The sequence below is a fragment of the Hemitrygon akajei genome, chromosome 3, assembly GCF_048418815.1.
Source record: "Hemitrygon akajei chromosome 3, sHemAka1.3, whole genome shotgun sequence".
NCBI classification, from domain to species: Eukaryota; Metazoa; Chordata; class Chondrichthyes; order Myliobatiformes; family Dasyatidae; genus Hemitrygon; species Hemitrygon akajei.
This window is the reverse complement of record NC_133126.1, coordinates 181,008,385-181,030,829: the sequence shown is the minus strand read 5'-3', so window position 1 is coordinate 181,030,829 and position 22,445 is coordinate 181,008,385. Positions and strand designations below refer to the sequence as shown.

The 22,445-nt window shown below is 42.8% G+C and overlaps 1 protein-coding gene across 3 annotated transcripts in view; it reads left to right on the top strand.

Moving 5' to 3' along the window:
* The window catches only part of LOC140725691 (sodium/hydrogen exchanger 9-like), a 531,897-nt gene that overhangs the window by 134,189 nt on the left and 375,263 nt on the right, over nucleotides 1-22,445 (top strand). For all 3 annotated transcript variants that reach the window (XM_073041518.1, XM_073041520.1, XM_073041519.1), the window contains exons 5-6: nucleotides 15,013-15,128; nucleotides 18,856-18,961. In XM_073041518.1, coding sequence (XP_072897619.1) covers nucleotides 15,013-15,128; nucleotides 18,856-18,961 — 222 coding nt within the window. The remainder of the gene's footprint in view (nucleotides 1-15,012; nucleotides 15,129-18,855; nucleotides 18,962-22,445) is intronic.

The following is a 22,445-nucleotide window of genomic DNA, read 5'->3' as shown; positions in this document are numbered from 1 at the left end:
TGTAGGAGGGAGTTTGAAAATCTGCCCGAGTGGTTCCATAACAGCAACTTCTTATTCAATGTTAGCAAGACCAAGGAGTTGATTAGTGACTTCAGGAGAAGGAAATCAGAGGTTCATGAGCCAACCCTCATCAGAGGATCAGAGGTGGAGATAGTCAGCAACTTTGAATTCCTCAGTGTTATTATTTTGGAAGACTTGTCCTGTGCCCAGCATGTAAGTGCAGTTACAAAGAAAGCACGGCAGTGCTTCTACTTCCTTAGCAGTTTGCAAAGATTTTGCCTGACATCTAAAACTTTGACAAACTTCTATAGACGTTTAGTGGAATGTATATTGACTAATTGCCTGGCAGCCTGGTATGGAAATCCCTTGAATGGAAAATCCTTTAAAAAGTAGTGGATGCAGCTCAGTCCATCACAGACAAAGCCCTCTCCTCTATTGAGCACATCTACGCTGTGCATTGTCGCAGAAAGCAGTATTCATCATCAGGGATCCAACCACCCAGAACATGCTCTCTTCTTGCTGCTGCCAACAGGAAGAAGGTCGTCAGGACTCACACCACACAGTTAATACCCCTTTACCATCAGGCTCTTGAGCCAGAGGGGATAATGTCACTAAATTTCACTTGCCCCATCATTCTCACAGTCAACAGACTCGCTTTCAAGGGCTCTTCATCTCATTTTCTCGATATTTATTGTTATTGGTTTATTACTATTATTTCTTTCTTTTTGTGTTTTCACAGTTTGTTGTCTGTTCCACACTGGCTGAATGCCCAAATTGGTGCTGTGTTTCATTATTCTGTTATGGTCATTATTCTATTATGGATTTATTGAGTATCCCTGCAAGAAAATATATTTCAGGGTTGTATATGGTGACATATATGTACTTTCATAATAAATTTACTTTGAACTTTTGATCTTTGAAGGGGAGAGCTGGCCAGCTGAGTAGAAGTGTTTTATGTTGTGAGATGGTAGAGGAGGTGGGGCTTGGAGAACGAGAGGAAAATAGGCTTTCGAATGTCACTGGAAGCTCCCGTCAGCAGTTGAGAGAGCTTCATGATGTTCAGGAAGGCACATGGTTTAGAGGTCTGCCTTGATTGGCAGCTTTGGGTCTTAGCCAGGAAATATGAAGATATTCCCAAAAAACTGCCCTACTAAAGACTGATGGTGTGTCACAGTGACGCAGAGTTGTTACCTGGACAAGCGACGTGTCGGTATCTAAAAGCAACAAACGGCACTGTCACTTCTGGCAATGAGCCGAAAAAAACTTGCATCATTTAAGGTGAAGTGACTAGTTCTCATAACAAGGACCAAGTTCATAGTAACTTGTCTGCAATTGCTATGGGCACAGGATGAGACTAAACTATTGAGGGTGTAAAGCAAAGCTGCAGATACATTGCAAAGTACACATGGTAAGATGTGCCCCCTTCCCCATACCTTAAAACCATTGCAGTCTTGCACTGCAGTACTCTAGTACAGTCTCTGCACTCTGTGGCAAACTCAATGACAGCTTTAGCCTATTTCCTTGTAAAATCCACCTTCCTTTGATTGTGTGATTCCAGCACAGTGCTGCCATTGTCTCAAAGCTCCAGGAATCCAGGTTCCATCCTGACCTCTGGAGTGGTCTGTGTGGAATTTGAATGTTCTACCTACCTCTGTCCGGGTGAGTACTCCCCCCCTCCCCCCAACACCTCCCCCGTTGGCTGCCACAGTTTCCTCCCATGCTTCAGAGATGTTTCAGTTGCAAGATTGACTGCCCACAATAATTGCCCCTTGTGCAAGTGAGTGGTAGAACTTTGGTGTGGAGTGGGGTGGGAGCTGTCAGGAATCACATACTTCCTTAGGAGTTTGAAGCGAGTTGTTGTTACCAGCGAATTTCTACAGATGCACCGTGGAGAGTGTTCTGACTGGTTGCATCACTGTCTGGTATGGAGCTCAGTGCACAGGGTTGAAAGAGGCTGCAGAGGACTCAGTCAGCTCCATCGTGGACACGTGCCTCCCCACTATTGAGGGCATCTTCAGAAGGTGATGCCTGAAGGTGGTGGCATCCATCATTAAGAACCCTCATCACTCAGGCTTTTCTCATTAATACCTTCAGGGAGGAAGTACTGAAGACCCACACTCAGCATTGTTGGAACAGCTTCTTCTGCTCTGCTGTCAGATTTCTGAACGGTCCACGAACCCATCAGCGCTATCTTATGATTCCTCTTTCACACTATTTATTTATTTGTTTTACTGACTTCTTGCAATTTGTTACATTACGCCTGTATGGTTCTACTGTCACAAAACAACAAATATCATGAATTATGACAGTGACAATTAGCCTAATTCTGATTCTGAATACAATAGGATTAGTGTCGGATTAATGTAAGTGGGTGCCTGATGCTTTACGCAGACTTGGTGAGCTGAAGGGATTGTTTCAATGCTAAGTGAACCCATGGCTCTGAACATTTCCTGCTTGACATGATATTAAGCATAGCTCACCTGAGCAACATTGACCCATTTACTGTACATTAATGTGAGATGACTACATTCTGAAAGAGAACGTTATGACCCACTTTGCGACTGTGATAAGTAACAAATAAAACTGATGTCATTGTGCCCAGAGGGTGTAAATATCAACACAGCTCATAAAGACAAAGTAACAAAGATGTTGGATGATCAGAATCAGGTTTATTATCACCGGCATGTGTCGTGAAATTTGTTAACTTCGCAGCAGCAGTACAGTGCAATACATAATATAGAAGAAAAATAAATCAATCAATTACAGGATATGTATATTGAATAGATTAAAAATCATGCAAAAATAGAAATAATATATATTAAAAAGGTAAAGTAGTGTTCATGAGTTCAATGTCCATTTAGGAATTGGATGGCAGAGGGGAAGAAGCTGTTCCTGAATCGCTGAGTGTGTGCCTTCAGGCTTCTGTACCTCCTACCTGATGGTAACAGTGAGAAAAGGGCCCTGGGTTCTGGGGGTCTTTAAAAATGGATGCTACCTTTCTGAAACACCACTTCTTGAAGTTGTCCTGGGTACTTTGTAGGCTAGTACCCAGACAGAGCTGACTAAATATATGACCCTCTGACCCTCTGCAGCTTCTTCTGGTCCTGTGCAATAGCCCCCCCGCCACCCCCCATCCATACTAGACAATGATGCAGCCCGTCAGAATGCTGTCTGCAGTGCAACTATCGAAGTTTTTGAATGTTTTTGTTGACATACCAAATTTCTTCAAACTCCTGAAGAATTATAGTTGCTGTCTTGCCTTCTTTATAGCTGGCAGTGTTGGAGTGTTGGCCCCTTCAACAATTTCTTAATATATTATTTCTGTTTTTTGCATGGTTTTTAATCTATTCAATATACAGGTACTGTAATTGATTTACTTATTTATTTATTATTAATATTTTTTTCTTCTATATTATCTGTTGCATTGAACTTCTGCTGTTCAGTTAACAAATTTCACGACACATGTCGGTGATAATCAACCTGCTTCTGATTCTGATGAGCTCAGGTGGTGAACTTCAGGGAAAAGAAACCCAGTCCACAATCTCTTCCTGAATTCAAAGTTCTGTAATCCAGTAGAATTCTTGTGAATCCCCTTTACAGTCCCTCCAGTGCAGTCTCATCCTTTCTGCACTGTGGCGACCAGAACTTCGCACAATACTCCAAGGGCAACTTTAACTGATGTGTTTGTAAGATTTCAACATGACGTCCCAACTTTAAATTCTTTGTTCCAATCTGCAGAGATAAGTGTGCCAAATGCCCTCTTCACCACACTTAGGACATATGTTGTCATGTTAGGGAACTGTTGACTTGAAACCCTAGGTGTATCTGTTTCTCAATGTTCTACTCTTTACTTCAAATGCCCTTCCCCTATTTGACTACAAAATACACCACCTTGCACTTGTCAAGATTAATTATTTTTATTATTCATTCAAGGGATGTGGGTTTTGTATGATGAGGCAGTATTTAATTGCACATCCCCAACTGACCTTGAGAAGTTGAGCTGTATTCCTGAATTGCTGCAGTCCTTGAGGTGTGGGTGTGCTGACAGTGCAATTACGGAGAGTATTTCAGGATTTTAACCCAATAATAGCAAAGGAACAGTGATATCCTCCTGGAGCACAACAACCTTGTGGTTTGGAGGCTTGCATGCCTCAATGACCCAGAGAGCTACGTTGGCTGGAATACATTTTGGCTCGTGGTAGGGTCACCAATGCCAAACAGGTCAAAGGGTAGAGGACAGACTAAAAGTGGTCCACTGGTCCTCCAGATTTGGGGGTTCAGTTCAGGGCTAACAACTCTGACAGTTAAAACAAAATTGTTATGGAAACACCAATTCTTCTACATCTGAGTGCAACAGTATTCCCACATCCCCAGCCGGCTCTTGCATGACTGACAGTAGTGAAAACCTAGAAGAAGGTACTGATATGATGGAGGAAGCCCTGAACGCTGCCAGAGATAGAGGATCTTTATTGCTGTGCTACAAGCCAGCAGCGTAACACCAGTAAGTAAGTAAGAATATATTTCCAAGACAAGATGTGTGTCTTGGAGGGCAACTTCAGGATGGTGATCCTGTGCTTTTGCTGCCCTTGTCTTTCTAGCTGTTAGAGGTCGTGGGTCCTGAATACGTTATGTGAGGAGTTACGTTGGGCAGTGTTTACGGACCTATTACAGAGCACACCGCAGATGGTACAAACTCTTACTACAGTGTATTGGTGGTGGAGTGAGTGAATTGCTATTGGTATTGGTTTATTATTATCACATGTACCAAGATATTGGCAAAAAGCTTTCCCTGGAAACTATAACAATGCAGAATAAAGTGTAAAAGCTGCAGAGAAAGTGCAGTGCAGGTGCAAGATCATAATGAGGTAGATTATGAAGTCAAGAGTCCACTTTATCGAACAGGAGTTCCACGTGGATAGGATGCCTAGCAACTAGGCTGCTGTGTTCTGTGTGGTGGCCAGCTTCTTGAGTGACATTGAAGCTACAGTCATTCAGGCTCTTGCCTTGTAGGTGGTGGATCGACTTCAGGGAGTTGAGGGCTGAGTTACTCGCTGCAGAATTCCAAGGCTCTGACCTGCTTTTGTGGGCACATCCTGTGTATGGATACTTGTGTTCAGTTTCTGGTCAATATTAATGCCCTCAGGATATTGATACTGGGGGTTTCAGTGATGGTAATGTCACTGAATTTCAGGGGGAAAAAAAGCTGGATTGGATCTTCCAGTATTTTGTGTATGTTGCTTGAATTTCCAGCATCTGCAGATTTTCTCTTCTTGGATATCACCATTGTTTGGCATTTCTGTGGCACTAATGTTACTTGCCAGTTGTCAGTCCAGACTTGGAAATTGTCCAAATCTTGCTACATTTGGATGTGGACCATTTCATTATTTGAGAAATTGTAAATGGTGCTGAACATTCTACAATTATCAGTGAGCATCCCTGAATCTAATCATACAAAAGAGAGGCCATGTTGAGGCAGCTGAAGATGGCTGGGCCTAGGACACTACCCTAAGGAATGTCTTGTGGTTGGGCCTAGGAGGATGGCTTGTGGTTGGGCCTAGGAAGATGGCTGGGCCATTACCCTAGGGAATATCTTGTGGTTGAGATGATTAATCTCCAACCACCTTCCTTTGTGCTGGGTGTGCTTCCAACCAGCAGAAGGTTTCCCCCACCAATTCTAGTTTAGCCAGGGCTCCTTGAGCCACATTTGACCAAATGCTGCCTAGCTGGTTGAGGGCAGTTACTCTTGTTTCATCACCAGAGGTCAGTTATGCTGTTCATGTTCAGACTAAAGCTAAAATCTGATGAGAAGTTCAGTGGCTTTGATAGAACCCAAAAGGAAGGGGTCAGCAGTTTCAAATTACCTGTATGTGAACCTCTCTAAAGATCTATCTTGTGTAATGATCTAATTACAAAGAAGGCACATCAGCAGCTTTATTTCGTTAGGAGTTTGAGAAGACTTGGTATGTCACAAAGGACTCTCAGAAATTTCTACAGATGACTGTGGAGAGCATACTAACTGCTTGCGTCACCACCTGGTATGGAGGAACCACTGCACAGGATTGGAAAAAGCTGCAGACAGTTCTAAACTCAGCCAGCTCCATCATGGACACTAGCCTCCCCTGCATCAAGGATACCTTCAAAAGGCCATGCCTCAAAAAGGTGGCATTGTACTGAACTACATATACCTGTCTGGACACGCCCCTGATGACTGCTCCTGTGGCTCCTCCCACAGACCCCGGTATAAAGGTGATGGAGGTCTGAGCCCGGCCTCTCAGTCTCCAGGATGTAGTATGGTGGTCACTCACTGCTTGTTCCTTCTTCCAGTCAATAAAAGCTGATACCTCGCTTTTACGTCTCAGAGTGAGTTATTGATGGTGCATCAGGCATTGATCGTGAAGGACCGCCATCACTCAGGACACACCCTCTTCTCATTGCTACCGTTAAGGAGGAGGCGCAGGAGCCTGAGACACACACTCAATGTTTCAGGAACAGCTTCTTCCCCTCAGCGATCTGATTTCTGAACGGGTATTGAACCCGCGAACACCATCCCACTATTTTTTGTTGTGCGCTTTTTGCATTACTTATTTGATTTTTACATACACTTATTGCAATTTATAGTTTTAATTATTATGTATTACAATGTACTGCTACTGCAAAGCAACAACAAATTTCTTGACATATGCCAGTGATATTGAACCTGATTCTGAACTGAGTTTCGGTGAGCAGGCTGTTGTAAACAAGTACCTTTTGATAGCGCTGATGAATATCCCTTCCATTACTTGCTGATATCTGAGAGTAGACTAATGTGGTTGTAATTGGTTGGGTTGGAATTGTTCTGCTTGTGTAGATAAGACATAACTTTAGATTATATCAGATTAGTTTTATTTGTCACATGTGCATTGAAATATACAATGAAATACGTTGTTTGTGTCAATGACCTACACAGTCCGAATATGTGTTGGGAGCAGCCTGCAAGTGTTGCTATGCTCCGATGCAAACATCACATGGCCAGGATTTATTAATCCTAACCCATAGATCCTTGGAATGTGAGATGAAACTGGAGCACCAGGAGGAAACCCAGAGAGAATGTACAAACTTCTTATGGACAGCAGCAGGAATTGAACCCCGATCACTGATTCCTGGTGCTATAAAGCGTAATGCTAACCACTACACTACCATGCCACCCTTTCCTACATTGTCAAATAGATGCCAGTATTACGGCTGTATAGGAACAGCTTGACAGCAAGTTTTCCAGAACTGGCTTGCCCACAGAAGGCAAAGAGTGGTTGTAGATTGGTCATATTCTGCATGGAGGTTGGTGACCAGTGGTGTGCCTCAGGGATCTGTTCTGGGATGCCTACTCTTTGACATTTTTATAAATGACTTTGATGAAGAAGTGGAGGGATGGGTTAGTGAATTTGATGATGCAAAGGTTATGGGTGTTGTGGATAGTGTGGAGGGCTGTCAGGGGTTATAGCAGGACATTGATAGGATGCAAAACTGGGCTGAGAAGTGGCAGATGGAGTTCAATTCAAATAAGTGTGAAGTGGTTCATTTTGGTAGGTCAAATATGATGACAGAATATATTATTAACAGTAAGACTCTTGGCAGTGTGGAGGATCAGAGGGATCTTGGGGTCCAAGTCCATAGGACACTCAAAGCTGCTGCGCAGGTTGACTCTGTGGTTAAGAAGGCATATGATGCATTGGCCTTCATCAGCCGTGGGATTGAGTTTAAAAGCCAAGAGGTAATGTTGCAGCTATATAGGACCCTGGTTGAGTGAACTCAGCCTTTTCTCTTTGGAGTGACGGAGGATGAGAGGTGACCTGATAAAGGTGTACAAGATAATGAAAGGCATTGATCGTGTGGATAGTTAGAGGTTTTTCCCCAGGGCTGAACTGGCTAGCATGAGAAGACATAGTTTTAAGGTGCATAGTTTTAAGGGAAGTGGTACAGAGGAGATATCAGGGCTAAGTTTTTTACGCAGTGAGTGGTAAGAGTGTGGAATGGGCTGCTGGTGGCGGTGGTGGAGGCAGAAACAATAGGGTCTTTTAAGAGACTCCTGGATGGGTATATGGAGCTTAGAAAAATAGAGGCTATGGGTAAGCCTAGGTAGTTCTAAGGTTAATGTTTGGCACGGCTTTGTGGGCCGAAGGGCCTGTATTGTGCTGTAGGTTTTCTATGTTTCTGTTTTTTGGTGAGCATGTCTTCATTCGAAGATCCAACCAATTTACCATCTGATCTACACCCTGCTGTTGCCTTTGGCAATAGCAGAGGTGCCGTATCCCTGTGGTACACCTCCCATCACAGACGTTCAGTCAGAAAAACATGCTTTAATTCTTACCCATCATCTCCTATCACTGTCAGTTTTGGATCCAGTTATCCAGCTGATCTTCGATCACGTGCAGTAATGCTCTGGATGAGCCTAGCATATGAGACCTTGTCCAATGTCTTGCTGATGTCCACAGAAACAACATCTACCACTCTGCTTTCATCAGTGTTCTTTATTTTCTCCTCAAATCCTAGGTCAAGTTAATCAGCAGCACACAAGAGCTGCTGGAAGAACTCAGCAGGCCAGGCAGCGTCTGTGGAAAAGAGTAAACTGCGACATTTTGGGCTGAGATCCTTTATCAGGGTCTGGCAGTTTACACTTTTCCATAGATGCTGCCTAGCCTCCTGAGTTCCTCCAGCATTTTGTGTGATTTCTAGCATCTGCAGATTTTCTCTTGTTTCGAATTAATGAGACAGTGTTTCTTCTGCATAAAGCCAAGCTTACTATACTTCATCAGTCCCTGCCTTTCAAATGTGCGAAGATCCTGTACCTTAGAATCCTTTCCAATCATTTCCCTATCACTAACATAAAGATTGCCGGCTTGTGATGAATCTCTGTGCTCCTCCATAGGTTGTGGAGACCCAGTCGTTGACTGCATCCACAACTTGGAGCAAAATGTTTCTGGATATTGGAGGAATTGTGGGATGTGGGGATAGTGCAGGAAAGTGATGTTGGGGTGGACATTCTGATATTGTCTTGTTGAATGGTGAAACAGGCTCAAAAGGGCCAAGTAGCTGCTCATGCTCCTATTTTAATGGGTTTATTGTTTAAATGGGACTAGTGCAGGTCAGCAAGTGCTTGTTGGGACAAGGGGTAGAAGAGGTTGGCAGAAGTTCATAGAAGTGTGATAGAGATGGAAGTGAAACAGCGCCAGCTACCTGGATTCAGTTTCTGCTGCTGCCTGTAAGGAGCTTGTACGTTCTCCCCATGACTGCATGGGTTTCCTCTGGGTGCTCTGGTTTCCTCCCACAGTCCAAAGGTGAACGGGTTTGTAGGTCAATTGGTCACAAGGGTATAATTGTGTGGAGTGGGCTCTTTGGGCTGGAAGGACCTGCTGCTGTCCTTTGCTATGGTCCTTTGCTACGGTCCTTTGCTATGTTCTATGGTTCTAACACAGTATTAAAGTCCAGAGTTCACATGGGAGTTAAAGTATCACACTGAGGTTACATGCATCCTCGGTGCAGTTCAGATATTTACTGAAGAGAACGAAGGGTTTAGTTTAAGAAGTATCACTAACACATCCCATCATCCAACTCCCTGGACATGGTTTTCAGCAGTTTTCCAACTGAACTGGTTGATGTTTGAGGTGGGATGACTGGATCAGCACTTATATCTGAACAGAAACAGAGAGGGAGGATATGAAGGATCTTTCAAAAACCTCTTTACTTTTGTTACCGAGTCTGCAAATGCATTCTATACAAGACTCTGACAAGTGCCTTTAATGCTTAATGCAGTCAGAAATAGAAACAGCACAAAAGTGGAGAGCACTTCCCCATTAGATACATTGGATAGATACATGGATGGGAGAGGTCTGGAGGGTTATGGACCTAGTGCAGGTCAATGGGACTAGTGGAATAAAGTTTCGGCACAGACTAGAAGGGCCGAATGGCCTGTTTTCTGTGCTGTAGTGTACTACGGTTCTATTAATATTCTGTATTATAGAACACTCCTCACATTTTTCTAATTCCATCACGGAGAATACAGATTACCCCTGAATGTGACATGGATATGGCATTGAACTGACAACCACATTCCCACAGACGTATGAGCAAACTCTGTTTTGTAAATTGGTAAATGTCAATTTCCCCTCCTCCCTCCTCTGTTCTGAGAGGTTTGCCATTAGCTTACCTCAACATGCTAACCATGATATTGATGTTGACTTATTTGGTTTCAGTGATCCCGCTGACAACGTGAGAGGAATTATGTATCTCATGGACTGGTAATTGAGTGTAATAATATGCATGAGAATATTGCCTGTGGAATTGAAGAATTGCTCAACAAGGCTCTGAGCTCATACACACTAAAGCAGCTCCTAGAACTCACCTGACTTAATTGTAAGACTTTCTCTAGATTGTTAAGAGTCCCACTCCAGTTGTACTTAAGTCTCAATGTGTCTTTCTAGAAAGGTTTTTAAAGAAATGTGGGTAAGGTTTCTGCCAAGTCATTAAAAACACAGTCACTCTCTCAGAATGGAGAGGAGGAATGTATGCCAGTGCTAGGAGGGAACTAGTGAGCCTTTTGAAATTCATTTATTTATCACATGTGCAACAAAACATGCAGTGAAATGAGTCATTTGTGTTAACAGCCAACACAACCCAAGGATGTGGAGGCAACCACACATTCCAGTGCCAGCATAGCGTGCCAGCAGTGTTCAGCAGAACAACACCAACAACAGCAACAAGAGGACAACCGCAACAAAATGACAACAACAAAACAAACCCCTTTCCTCCCTCCCACCCTCTTGCCCACTCACTCACACACCCAACCCCAGGACAGGCAAACAGTTATGGAAAACTCTGAACATCCTCTACATAGCACCATCCAGAGACAGAGAAGCAGTTTCAGTGACAGGTTACTATCGATGCAATGCTCCTCAGACAGGATGAAGAGGTCAATACTCCCCAATGCCATTAGGCTTTACAATTCAACCGCCAGGACTTAAGAACTTTTTAAAAGCTATTATTAATGCTTTTTGAGATAGTGATTTAGATGCATATCATATTTTTTACTGAGTTAAGTATTGTATGTAATTAGTTTTGCTACAACAAGTGTATGGGACATTGGAAAAAAAAGTTGAATTTCCCCATGGGGATGAATAAAGTATCTATCTATCTATCTATCTATCTATCTATCTATCTATCTATCTATCTATCTATCTATCTATCTATCTATCTATCTATCTATCTATCTATCTATCAAACTCCAACCCAGGATAGGTGGCCTATGGTCCTCCACCCTCCAGTGGATTCATGGACTTGCTGACATCGGGGCTATGACTTCCTCAGTGGACTCGCAGATTTGCAAACCCAGGGCTTCAGGCACCGGATCTCCAATCAAACTTTGGGCTTTAACCTTTGGTACTCTGTGTGAGCAACTTCAAATGCTCGCAGCTAGGGTGACAGGAATTCCTGGTGATTCCTCCTGCCTTTGCAATTTTATATTAGGATATGAATATTATTACTGAAAACCAGAGGATTTAAGAATTATTCCACCTCCATTATCATCAGGACATTCTAATGCTGCATATCAAAGTTGCACAGAGCTAAAACTACATTTTCAGGTTTCACAGAACAGTGCCATTGGGTTGTCCAGTGCAACCTCGCACTCAGTCTGACATTATAGGGTGCAGGTCTGTGTTCTCAGATGGCCTGTTTCAAATTCGTCCACTTCTCAACATGTAGCCTAACAGTTATGATCTGGGTAGGCATCTCTTGATGGGATAAGACACAATACAGGCAGTTCTATTCCATCTGTAGAGTCATGTTTATAGAGTTAATGCATAAACACTGCAATGACAGGACACTGGTGGGAGAGTGCTCCCAAAGGGTTGGTGGCACCTGAATAGGCTACTTTCAGCAGAAGGCATGTCCTTAAAGGGAGTGAGTCATCCCCTCTCCGGTTGCTCCCGGAGAAGACACGAGACTGCAGATGCTGGAACAGGAGGCAACAAACAAGGTGCTGCAGGAGCTAAGTTGTGGTCAGGCAGCCTCTATGGAGGGAAATAGACAATTAATGCATGAGTTTGTACCAGAGGTTAGGATGATAAATGCTATTTGTGTGCCTAGGATTGGTGCAAATTCAGTTAGTCTGTGTGTAAATTAGTATTGCCTTTCATAAGATCTGTGGTCTGAGAAATACCACTGCAGATGAACTTTGCATGTTGCTTTTTTGGGTGAGTTTTAACCAAAGCAAAACAGTGCAAGAAGGAACATGTCTTACCATAAAGTGAAGAGACAAAGTTTCCATAAGTCACTAAAGCACCCAAATTGCCCTGTCTTGCATAAATCTGCATCTGCACCAACATGGATTCTGGATTCGTGTGAACACATTTCATGCTCTTCATTTAGGATATCTACTTCCAGCAACAACACTTTGATGTGGGGTATAGGTCAATTAGATTTACAGCACTGTAGATTTAGGCACACACACAGGAACAGGCAGGGAAAAGAGGGGTACAGAATATGTGCAGGCAGATGGGATTAGTTAGATTGACATTATGGTCAATGCAGATGAGGTCCGAATGGCCTCTTCCATGTCTAATTCTGCAATGACCTTGGACATTTACCAGCAGCAGTCTAGTTATCCAATAACCCCCTCAGCTGCCTCATATGATTGATTGCCAGTGCAGAGCAGTTTAATGCTGCCCGTTACACTGAACTTTGAGGTTGACTTGAGAGGCTAAAGCACAAGATCAATATCCCACAAACCTGTACTGGATTTGAACCAAACATTGTCCTACAACATCGTCCCACAATTTTGTCCCACATGATTATCCAGCATCATTAAACCAAGCTTGTTCCATATTTTCTGTTAGCTACAGTTGCAAAGAAGTCCCTTGTTGATATTGGATTTCTGTGTTAAAAAAAAATGAAATTTATCCAAAATTCTCCACATGATCTAGTGCTTCTGAAGTTAAAGCTCTCTAATGACATTCTATTAAATTTGTTTATGTCTATTAAACATAAGGCAGGATTCAAGCTTGATTCTTTCCTGTTAGGCAGACACCCATAATTAATTACAAAAATTGCTGCTCATTCATGCAAATCTTTCTGATTGAAGTGTATTCAGCGTATTTGTACTTTAGAGCTCTGTTCTCCAGTTAAAGGATTTTCTGATGGGTTTGGACTTAATCCAGTGGAAACTTATCAGTTTCTGTTTACTTAACCCTTTTTGGTAACTGCATTTAATCAGCTTTTGAGTGCTTTAAAGAGACACTGCAATGGATTTGGCACTTTGTCATTGCACACCAGTGATTTTCTGCATTCAACTGAAGAGTAATATATGAAAGATTGCCAGCTTAACTGGACCAGCAATTGGAACACCTGAGTCCAAGAGTTTAGAGATTGGGTTATTCTGAGGTGAGTGAGGCTAATCATCTGAGTTGCCAAAGCTTTTACGCCATGCACAGTATGGGGGTTAGATGAACATTGAAAAGAGAGACTGAACAATCAAAAGACCCAGCCACTAACCACACCCACCACTCACTATTGTCCACACTGCAGCAGAATATGTGGATCCCAGATCAGCCTGTACACCTGAGGACCCACCAATAGACAACTCCTGAGAGAATCTAATATTCACCTCAAGTGATCACACTACTACATTGAAATACTCTCCTTGTGACTGGATGGGTTCAGGTCCCACAAGAGAGTTGGCAACCTCAAGAGAGCAGCTCTTTCAGGTGGCACCTCAACCACTGCTTAAGCATTCAATTCTTCTACTCACCGAAGCTATTCTGATAGCACCTCCGAAATCCCCTGTTCAGTGGTGGGAAGGTTGTCCACACCACCCACGCTGTTTGACCTGGAGCAACAGTTTAAAGGCGGCATCACTGAGGAGATGGGGTGCTTTAATCTGCTTACCTTGCCTACCTAGCTATAGGTACAAAGCCACCGGTGGGCAAGGTAAGTAGTTTTGAGTAGCCCAACCCTGCTCAGTCAGGTCTCCTTTACAGTGTTTATATGTGTCAGAGAGGATCTCAATGAAACCAACCAAATATTGAAAGTCCGAGATAGTGGATGGGGAAAGAATGTATCCAATAGTTTGAGTGTAGCACCAGAACCTTAGAATAGAAGGATGTCCCTTTAGAACAGATATGAGGAATATCCTTAGCCAGAAGGTGATGAATCTGTGGAGTTCATGGCCACAGATGGCTGTAGAGGTTAAGTCATTGGATATATTTAAAGTTGAGGTTAATAGGTTCTTGATTAGTATGATGCATGGTTCCGTGGTTGAACACCTAATGGGTTTTTTCCTCACTTTTTTCTTGCTTTAGTAGGGGTTTTTTTCTTTTTTTTGTGTCACCATTTTTTCAATCCTTAATATTGTTTTTTTTTCCTCTTTTGAGACATTGTAAGTGTTACTTACTTCAATGTACTCTTGTATTTTGGATAATAATAATAATAATAATAATAATAATAATAATAAAAAAATTTGAAAAGAAAAGATGAGTAAATGGTTCAAAGGTTATATGGAGAATGCAGGAAAGTAGGGTTGAGAGGAAAAATAAATGAGCCACGATTGACTGATGAATCAGACTCCATGGCCCAATGGCCTGATTCCACTCCTACTTCTTAACTAAGACCCATGGCCCTCAGGCCCTTTCAACCCTCTAAGCACAGTGTAACGTCATAGGCGCAAGGTAATATGAACAAAAGATAAATAATACCTTAAAATATCTCTTACAATGGAAGGAAGTGCACAGTATTCTTATTAGAATATCTTATAAAACGTAGAATGTTTTATAAGAGAAAATCTGCAAATGCTGGAAATCCAAGCAACACACACAACATATGCTGGAGGAACTCAGCAGGCCAGGCAGCATCTATGGAAAAGAGTACTGTCAACGTTTTAGGCTGAGACCTTTTATCAGGACTGCTTGGATTTCTGGCATCTGCAAGTTTTTTCTTGTTTGTGAGAAGTCGCCTGGTATTTCATTGTATCCTTGTTGTATTTTTCAGGGGCATTATGTATGGCTTTGTCCTGGGGATGATACAGCTGGGACAACTGGGCAAGCTGGACTTCTACTTCACCGACTGCCTATTCTTCGGAGCTCTGATTTCAGCCACTGACCCAGGCAAGTAAAGAAGGACAAGACAGATCAGACAATGAGAGACAGTCTTCCCTGGGATAGTAAATTGGATTCAACTTTGTCTTAGTAGAAGAAACCAGAGAGTAGCAGTAAATGGTTGCCTCTGACTGGAGGCCTGTCACTAGTGATGTGCAGCAGGGACCGCTGCTGTGTATTTAATATTTCAGTAATATTTGAGTAAACTTGTAAATATATTGTTTGATTAGGTATTCTTTGTTGTCTATGTAATTCATTATGGTTATATCTAAAAATATGCAAATTGCATACATCATGACATTACCACATGATAAGTGCGTGCGCCTTGCTTAAAGTAAAAACGAAGTTAGACTCAAGTTTCAGACCCTCATGTCTTCCTTTGAATTAGTTTAACATTTGGAAGTTATAAAACATACCAGGTTTGTTGTTGTTTGTCCTGATCTGGATGATTATGTAGTAAATGTATCAGCAAATTTGCAGATGGCACCAAGATTGGGGGCAGAATGGACAGCGCTTGCAGTGGGATCTGAACCAACTTGAAAAATGGCAGATGAAATTTAATGCACACAAGTGTGAATTGCTGCACTTTGGGAAGGCAGACCAGGGTAGGACCAAAACAGGAACACAAGTAATTCTGCAGGTGCTGGAAATCCAAAGCAACATACACAAAATCCTGGAGGAACTCAGCAGGTCAGGCAGCAATGATGGAAAATGAACGAACAGTTGGCATTTCGGGCCAAGACCCTTTTTCAGGACTAGAAAGGAAGGGGGATGATGCCAGGATGAAAAGGTGGGAGCAGGGGAAAGTGATAGGTGAAGCCAGGTGGGTAGGAAAGGTAAAGGGGTGCAGAAGAAGGAATGTGATAGGAGGGGAGAGTGGATCAGAGGAGAAAGGGAAGACGGAGGAGCACCAAGGGGAGTTAAACAGAGTGTAGCAGGGCAATGAGAAGTGCTGTAGAACAAAGGGATTTGGGAATACAGGTCCATAATTCCTTGAAAGTAGCATCACAGGTAGATGCTGTAAGGTTGTAAAGAAACCTTTTTGGCACATTAGATTTCATAAATCAAGGCAATGAGTACAGCAGTTGGAATGTTATGTTGAAGTTGTGTAAGACATTGTTGAGGTTTAATTTAGAGTATTGTATGCAACTCTGGCTGCCTATCTACAGGAAAGATGTCAATTAGATTGATAGAGTATGGAAAAAATTTACAAGGATGTTGCTGGGACTTGAGGACCTCAGTTATAGGGAAAGTTTGAATAGGTTAGGACTGTATTCCCTGGAGTGTAGGAGAATGAGGGGAGATCCGATAGAGGTATACAAAATTATGAGTGATACAGAAAGTGCAAATTCTAACGGGCTTTATCCACTGTGGTTGGATGAGACTAAACTAGACGTCATAGGTTAAAGGTGAAAGGTGACATATTTAAGGGGTACCTGAGATGGAACTTCTTCATTCAGAGGGTGGTGTGAGTGTGGAAGGAGTTGCCAGTGGAAGTGGTAGCGATGGGTTAAATTGCAAAATTTAAGAGAAGCTTGGTTAAGTACATGGATAGGAGAGGAATGGAGAGCGGTGATCTAGGTACAAGTCAATGGGACTCGCAGAATAATAGTTTGGCATGGACTAAATGGGCCAAAGGGCCTGTTTCTGTGCTTTGTGACCCTCTATCCATTTCTGTGCATGGATTGTTAACTCAACAGTACATCCCTATCAGCATTCTGTGCCCAGTCCTCAATGGCTCATTGTGGGAGGCTCACTTCCCATGGGAAGGAGAGTGTTGTGGAAAGTTTCAGAATCTGATATTTGTTCGGTAGTTATTGACTTAATTGATTTAAAGCTTTAGAGTCTAGGACCAGAGGGCAGAGCCTCAGAATAGAAAGATGTCCCTGTAAAATAGAGAGGAGGAGGAATTTCTTTAGTCAGAAAGTTGTGAATCTGTGGAATTTGTTGCTACATAGGGCCATAGAGGCCAAATCATTGGGAATATTTAAAACAAAGGTTGACAGGTTCTTGATTAGTAAGGGCATCAAAACTTAGGGGGAGAAGGCAGGAGAAGAGGTTTGAGAGGGAATAATTAATTAGCCATGATTGAATAGCAGAACAGACTCAGTGGGCTGAATGGCCTTCCTCTGTTCCTATGTTGCATGGTCTTTCACATTCCAGACTGTACCTCCTTAAAGAAATGCTTTCATTTTAGGTTGGCTTGCATTTCAGAAATGTTTTAGGACACCCTTAATAGGAACACTGCATGGATGCATATATTGCAGATGGTAATTTGAGTGGGGTTGGGGTGGAGTGACCTCTGGCATTGGGATTGCAAGTGAGTGATGTGAGCTGGCCACGGACAAGTCTCCATGTCAGTAGGACAGCAAGTAGAGTGAGGAAATGCAAGGAGGGCCACAAGGATCCACTAAAAATGAGTTGCATTACTTGGAGCACACAGCATACCCACAGCTAGAGCCCAGATTCTGCACAGGTTAGTCGCCCTCTTCCTTCCTCCTTTTCCTGTATAAAGTTCGGCCGGTCTCATATCTGGCAACAGCTCTGTGAGGGTGCCGGGGGTAGTGGTGGAAGCAGAATCACTACATTGGAAAATTAAGTTGTAAGTTGGTTTATTATTGTCATACGTACCGCGGTACAGAGAAAAGCTTCGTTTTGCATGCAATACATATGGGCCATTTTGGTACATCGAGGCAGCACAAGGGAAAGCAATAACAACACTAATGCGATAGTGATGTTTCAGATGCTGTTGAATACGCAAGGGGAATGGTAGGATATGGATCAAGTGCAGATAGAAGGAATCTAGTTTAATTCAGCATCATGTTCAGTGCAAACATCGTGGGCCAAAGGGTCTGTACTTGTCCTCTTCTGTGTTCTGAGTGACTCCGGCATCGTCAAGGCCATTACATGGAAGGTAACATTAGAGTAATCTTGCATTGCTGTGTGAGATTAGTGCTTTTGTGCACAGGCACATACTGCTATTGAGGGGAAGTAATCTTGCACCTTCTCTGAAGCTGCGGTAACAGCCCCAGTTTTTTCAGCAGCTGTGCAGTCTTTGGAAAGGGGACAGAAGAATGATAGAGATGAGCTGGTGGGGTTAGTGACATTGGGGTTGTCTATGAAGATTAAGTTGAGATTAAGCAGGGATGTTCGACGTTATGTTGAGCTTTCATAAAGTAAATAAGCGAATTAATTTTCTCTGGGTAGAAGGAGTTGTATCCTGCGGATACGGAATTGGTGAAAGGATGGAGGGAAGATGAGGAAAATGACTTTAAACAGCAAAATGTTGGCTTTGAAACATCTGCAGCATTCATTGGAATCTGCCCATAGCTGCAGACCCTCTCCGCTGCTGTCTGAGGAGAGAATTCAAGTTTTCACGTTAAAAGAATGAGTAATCTGTAAAAAGCAAAAGGATTCTCTGCTCTATCCCTCGTAGGCTGAATTGTAATGCATACCGAGTTTCTGTATTTACTGCCTGCAGGAATAGTTCTCCTGATGTATTATACTTAATAGTGCCTGTTGGATGCTGCTGCATGTCACCACAGGGTTGCCTAGCAACAGGAGCCATGCAATGAAATAGAGCTTGCAAGGTTTGTGTTTAAATTACACCCAGGTAGCCTCAAATGTCAGTGATTACCCAGGGGCTAGTCTGGTTTTGGGGTTAATTTCACTATTTCCACCCTCCCACTGTAGTCTGAATAAACGTGGTTTCTCTTTGTTGTTCTTACACATACAGTGACTGTTCTGGCCATTTTCCACGAGCTGGATGTGGATCCACAGCTCTATACGCTGCTCTTTGGGGAGAGTGTCCTGAATGATGCTGTCGCCATAGTCCTGACTTAGTAAGTGTTGATCTTTTTGAGTGATGTGCCGGGGCGATAATGAGGTGGTGCCTTTCGGGTATTTGTCCTTGTGGCCTCCTCCCCTCCCTCCGAGGCCGCCATTATTAAGGCTTAAAGCTGCATTTTGCTGATAAGAAAGCTTTGCTACTGAAATAGAAATTCTCCCTGCTAAAAGATTTTTTTTTTTTTGCAGCCTTCCTGTTGAGTGTTGCTGTAACACACTCTCCAATATATCCACACATTACTGTACCTGCGCAAAGGGTTGCATTGCAGAGCCTGAATAATTAGCAGCCGCAGCAAGAAGCCCTTGCTAGTGCCTGCTGTTTTCTCCTCCTTTTGATGTTTCTTGTTCTGTCTAATTTGCAAAGTCAGGAGCAATGAGGAAATTGAAGCCTGGCATGAAATCAGAGGATTGTTATAGCATTGAAGGAAGCCATTTAGTACTTCCAGTCTGCGGTAGTCCCTGGTAGAGGAAACCTGTTCCATTCCCTTGCAACAAACAACCTGCTTCAGGAACCCAGCAGGTCAAACAGCATCAGTGGGTGGGGGGGGGGGGCGGGGGTGGGAGTTAGGGTATGGTGATGATTTGGGTTGAAACTCTGCGTCATGATTAATATTGACAGCTCTTTTCCCCTCACAGATGCTGCTCGACCTCCTGGAGTTCCTCCAGCAGGCGGTTTTATTGCTCCAGATTCCAGCATCTGCAGTCTCTTGAGCCTCCCAGCCCCATTTCCTTGCTGTTTCTCCGTGTTTCTCAGATTTCCTTCCTACATGGAAGGTTGCCCTGCAGCCCACTAAACGCATGCCAGCTCTCAGAGCAATCCTATCGGGCCCAAGTCCTGCTTTAACCTATTCTTATCTTATATGCCCAACTCAATCCTGACATTCACTACATTAGGGGCAGGTTACAATTGGCAACTAACTTGCCAACCAGCATGTCTTTGGGATATAGAAGGAACTTGTAGCAATCAAAGACAATCTGCGCAAAGAGAATGTGCAAACCCCTCACAGAGACACCATGTGTTCAGGATTGAAACAAGGTCACTGGAGCTGCAGAGCAGCTGTTTTAGCTTTTTAGCTGTTCCAGCTCATATTACATGGTGATTTGTTCTATCTTGTCCCATTTTGAAGACAGTCATTGACTCTGATTCCATTACCATCAAGTGTACTGGATTCCAGATCATAACCACAAGAGATTCTGCAGATGCTGGAAATGTAGAGTAACACATAGAAAGATGGTGGAGGGACTCAGCAGGTCAGGCAACATTTATGGAGAGGAATAGACAATCAATGTTTTGGGCCAAGACCATTCATCAGGACTGGCAGCCTGAATAAGAAGGTGATGGAGCCCAAGCTAGAACATGATAGGTGAAGCCAGGTGAGGGGGAAGGTAGGTGGGATGAAGTGAGGTAAAGAGCTGAAGAAGATGGAATATGATAATAGAGGAGGGTGAACTTTGGGAGAAAGAGAAGGAGGAAGGGTATCAAAGGGAGGTGATAGGCTGGTGAAGAGAAGTTGAAGAGCTAAGAGGGGAGCCAGAGTGATGAATGGAAGAAGAGGAAAGTGGGAAGAGGAAAAAATTAGTGAAGTTAATTAGTAATGTTAATACCATCAGGTTGGAGGTTACCCAAATGGAATATGAGGTGTTGCTCCTCCAACATGAGAGTGGCTTCATCATGGCAGTAGAGAAGGGCCGTGGATGACATGTCAGAATAGAAATGAGGACTGGAATTAAATGGTTAACCACATGGAAATCCTGCTTGTTGTGGATGGATTGTAGGTGCTTGACAAAGCAGTCCCCCAATCTATGCCAGGTCTCACCGATGTAGAGGAGGCCGTATCAGGAGCACTGGATACAGTAGATGACCTTAGCAGACTTGTTATCTTATCTGGAAGGCCTGTTTAAGGCCATGAATAGTCGACAGAGGAGGTGAATGGGCAGGTGTAGCATTTCTTCCATTAGTTATGAAAGTAATAGATATAGCTATATAGTTATGAGAGGAACAGTACCCCAAGAGGAAAGTATGGTTCCTATAAAAAGTATTGACCCCGCCTTCGAAGTTTTTATGTTTTATTGTTTTACAGCATTGAATCACAGTGGATTTAATTTGGCTTTTTTGACACTAATCAACAGAAACAGACTCTTTTGTGTCAAAGTGAAAATAGATCTCTATAAAGTGATCTAAATTGATCCCAATTTTCCTTGGGATCAATAAAGTTTGTCTGTCTGTCTGTAATTACAAATATAAAACACAAAATAATTGATTGCATAAGCATTCACCTCCTTCAAGTCAGTATTCAGTAGATGTACCTTTGGCAAAAATTACAGCCTTGAGTCTGTGTGGATAGGTCTCTATCAGCTTTGCACATCTGGACACTGCAATTTTTCCCCATTCTTCTTTATGGGGATTGTGAGTGGACACCCCTTTTCAAGTTCAGCCTCAAATTCTCAATTGGATTGAGGTCTGGACTCTGACTTGGCCACTCCAGGACATTAATTTTATTGTAGCTTTGATTTATGCTTGGGGTTATTGTCTTAATGGAAAACAAACTTTCTCCCAAGTTGCAATTCTCTTGCAGACTGCATCAGGATTTCCCGGTATTTTGCTACATTCATTTTACCCGCTACCTTCACAAGCCTTCCAGGGCCTGCTGCAGTGAAGCATCCCCACAGCATGATGCAGCCACCACCATGCTTCACGGTGGGGATGGTGTGTTTGTGTGGTATTTGGCTTATGCCAAAGCATGTAGTCTGATGGCCAGAAAGTTCAATTTTGGTTTCATCAGTCTGTAGAACCTTCTCCCAACTGACTTCAGAGTCTCCCACATGCCTTCTGGCAAACTTCAGCCAAGATTTTGTGTTAGTTTTTTTTCAACAGCAGCTTTCTCTTTGCCACTCTTCCATAAATCTGTGACTGGTGAAACACCTGGACAACAGTTGTTATATGCGCAGTCTCTCTCGTCTCAGCCACTGAAGCTTATAACTCCTCCAGAGTTGTCATAGGTCTCTTGGTGGTCTCACCCCCTAGTCTCCTTGCAGTCATTCAGTTTTTGAGGATGACCTGTTATAGACAGATTTACAGCTGTGCTGTGTTCTGTCCATTTCTTGATGTTTAACTTAACTGTACTCTAAGAGATACTCAGTGACTTGGAAATTTTCTTGTGTCCATCTCCGTACTTGTGCTGTTCAGTAGCCCTTTCGTGGAGTTGCTTGGAGTTTTCCTTTATCTTCATGGTGTAGTTTTTGCCAGGATACTGACTCATCAGCAGTTGGACCTTCCAGATACAGGTGTATTTTTAATATAAGCAATTGAAACATGTTGACCGCACACAGGTCTCTAAAAACAGATCTCCGTTTAACTAATTATGTAACTTCTAAAACCAACTGGCTGCACCAGTAATGATTTGGTATGTCATATTAAAGGGGGTGAACACTTATGTAATCAATTATTTTGTGTTTAATGTTTATAATTAAGTTAGATCA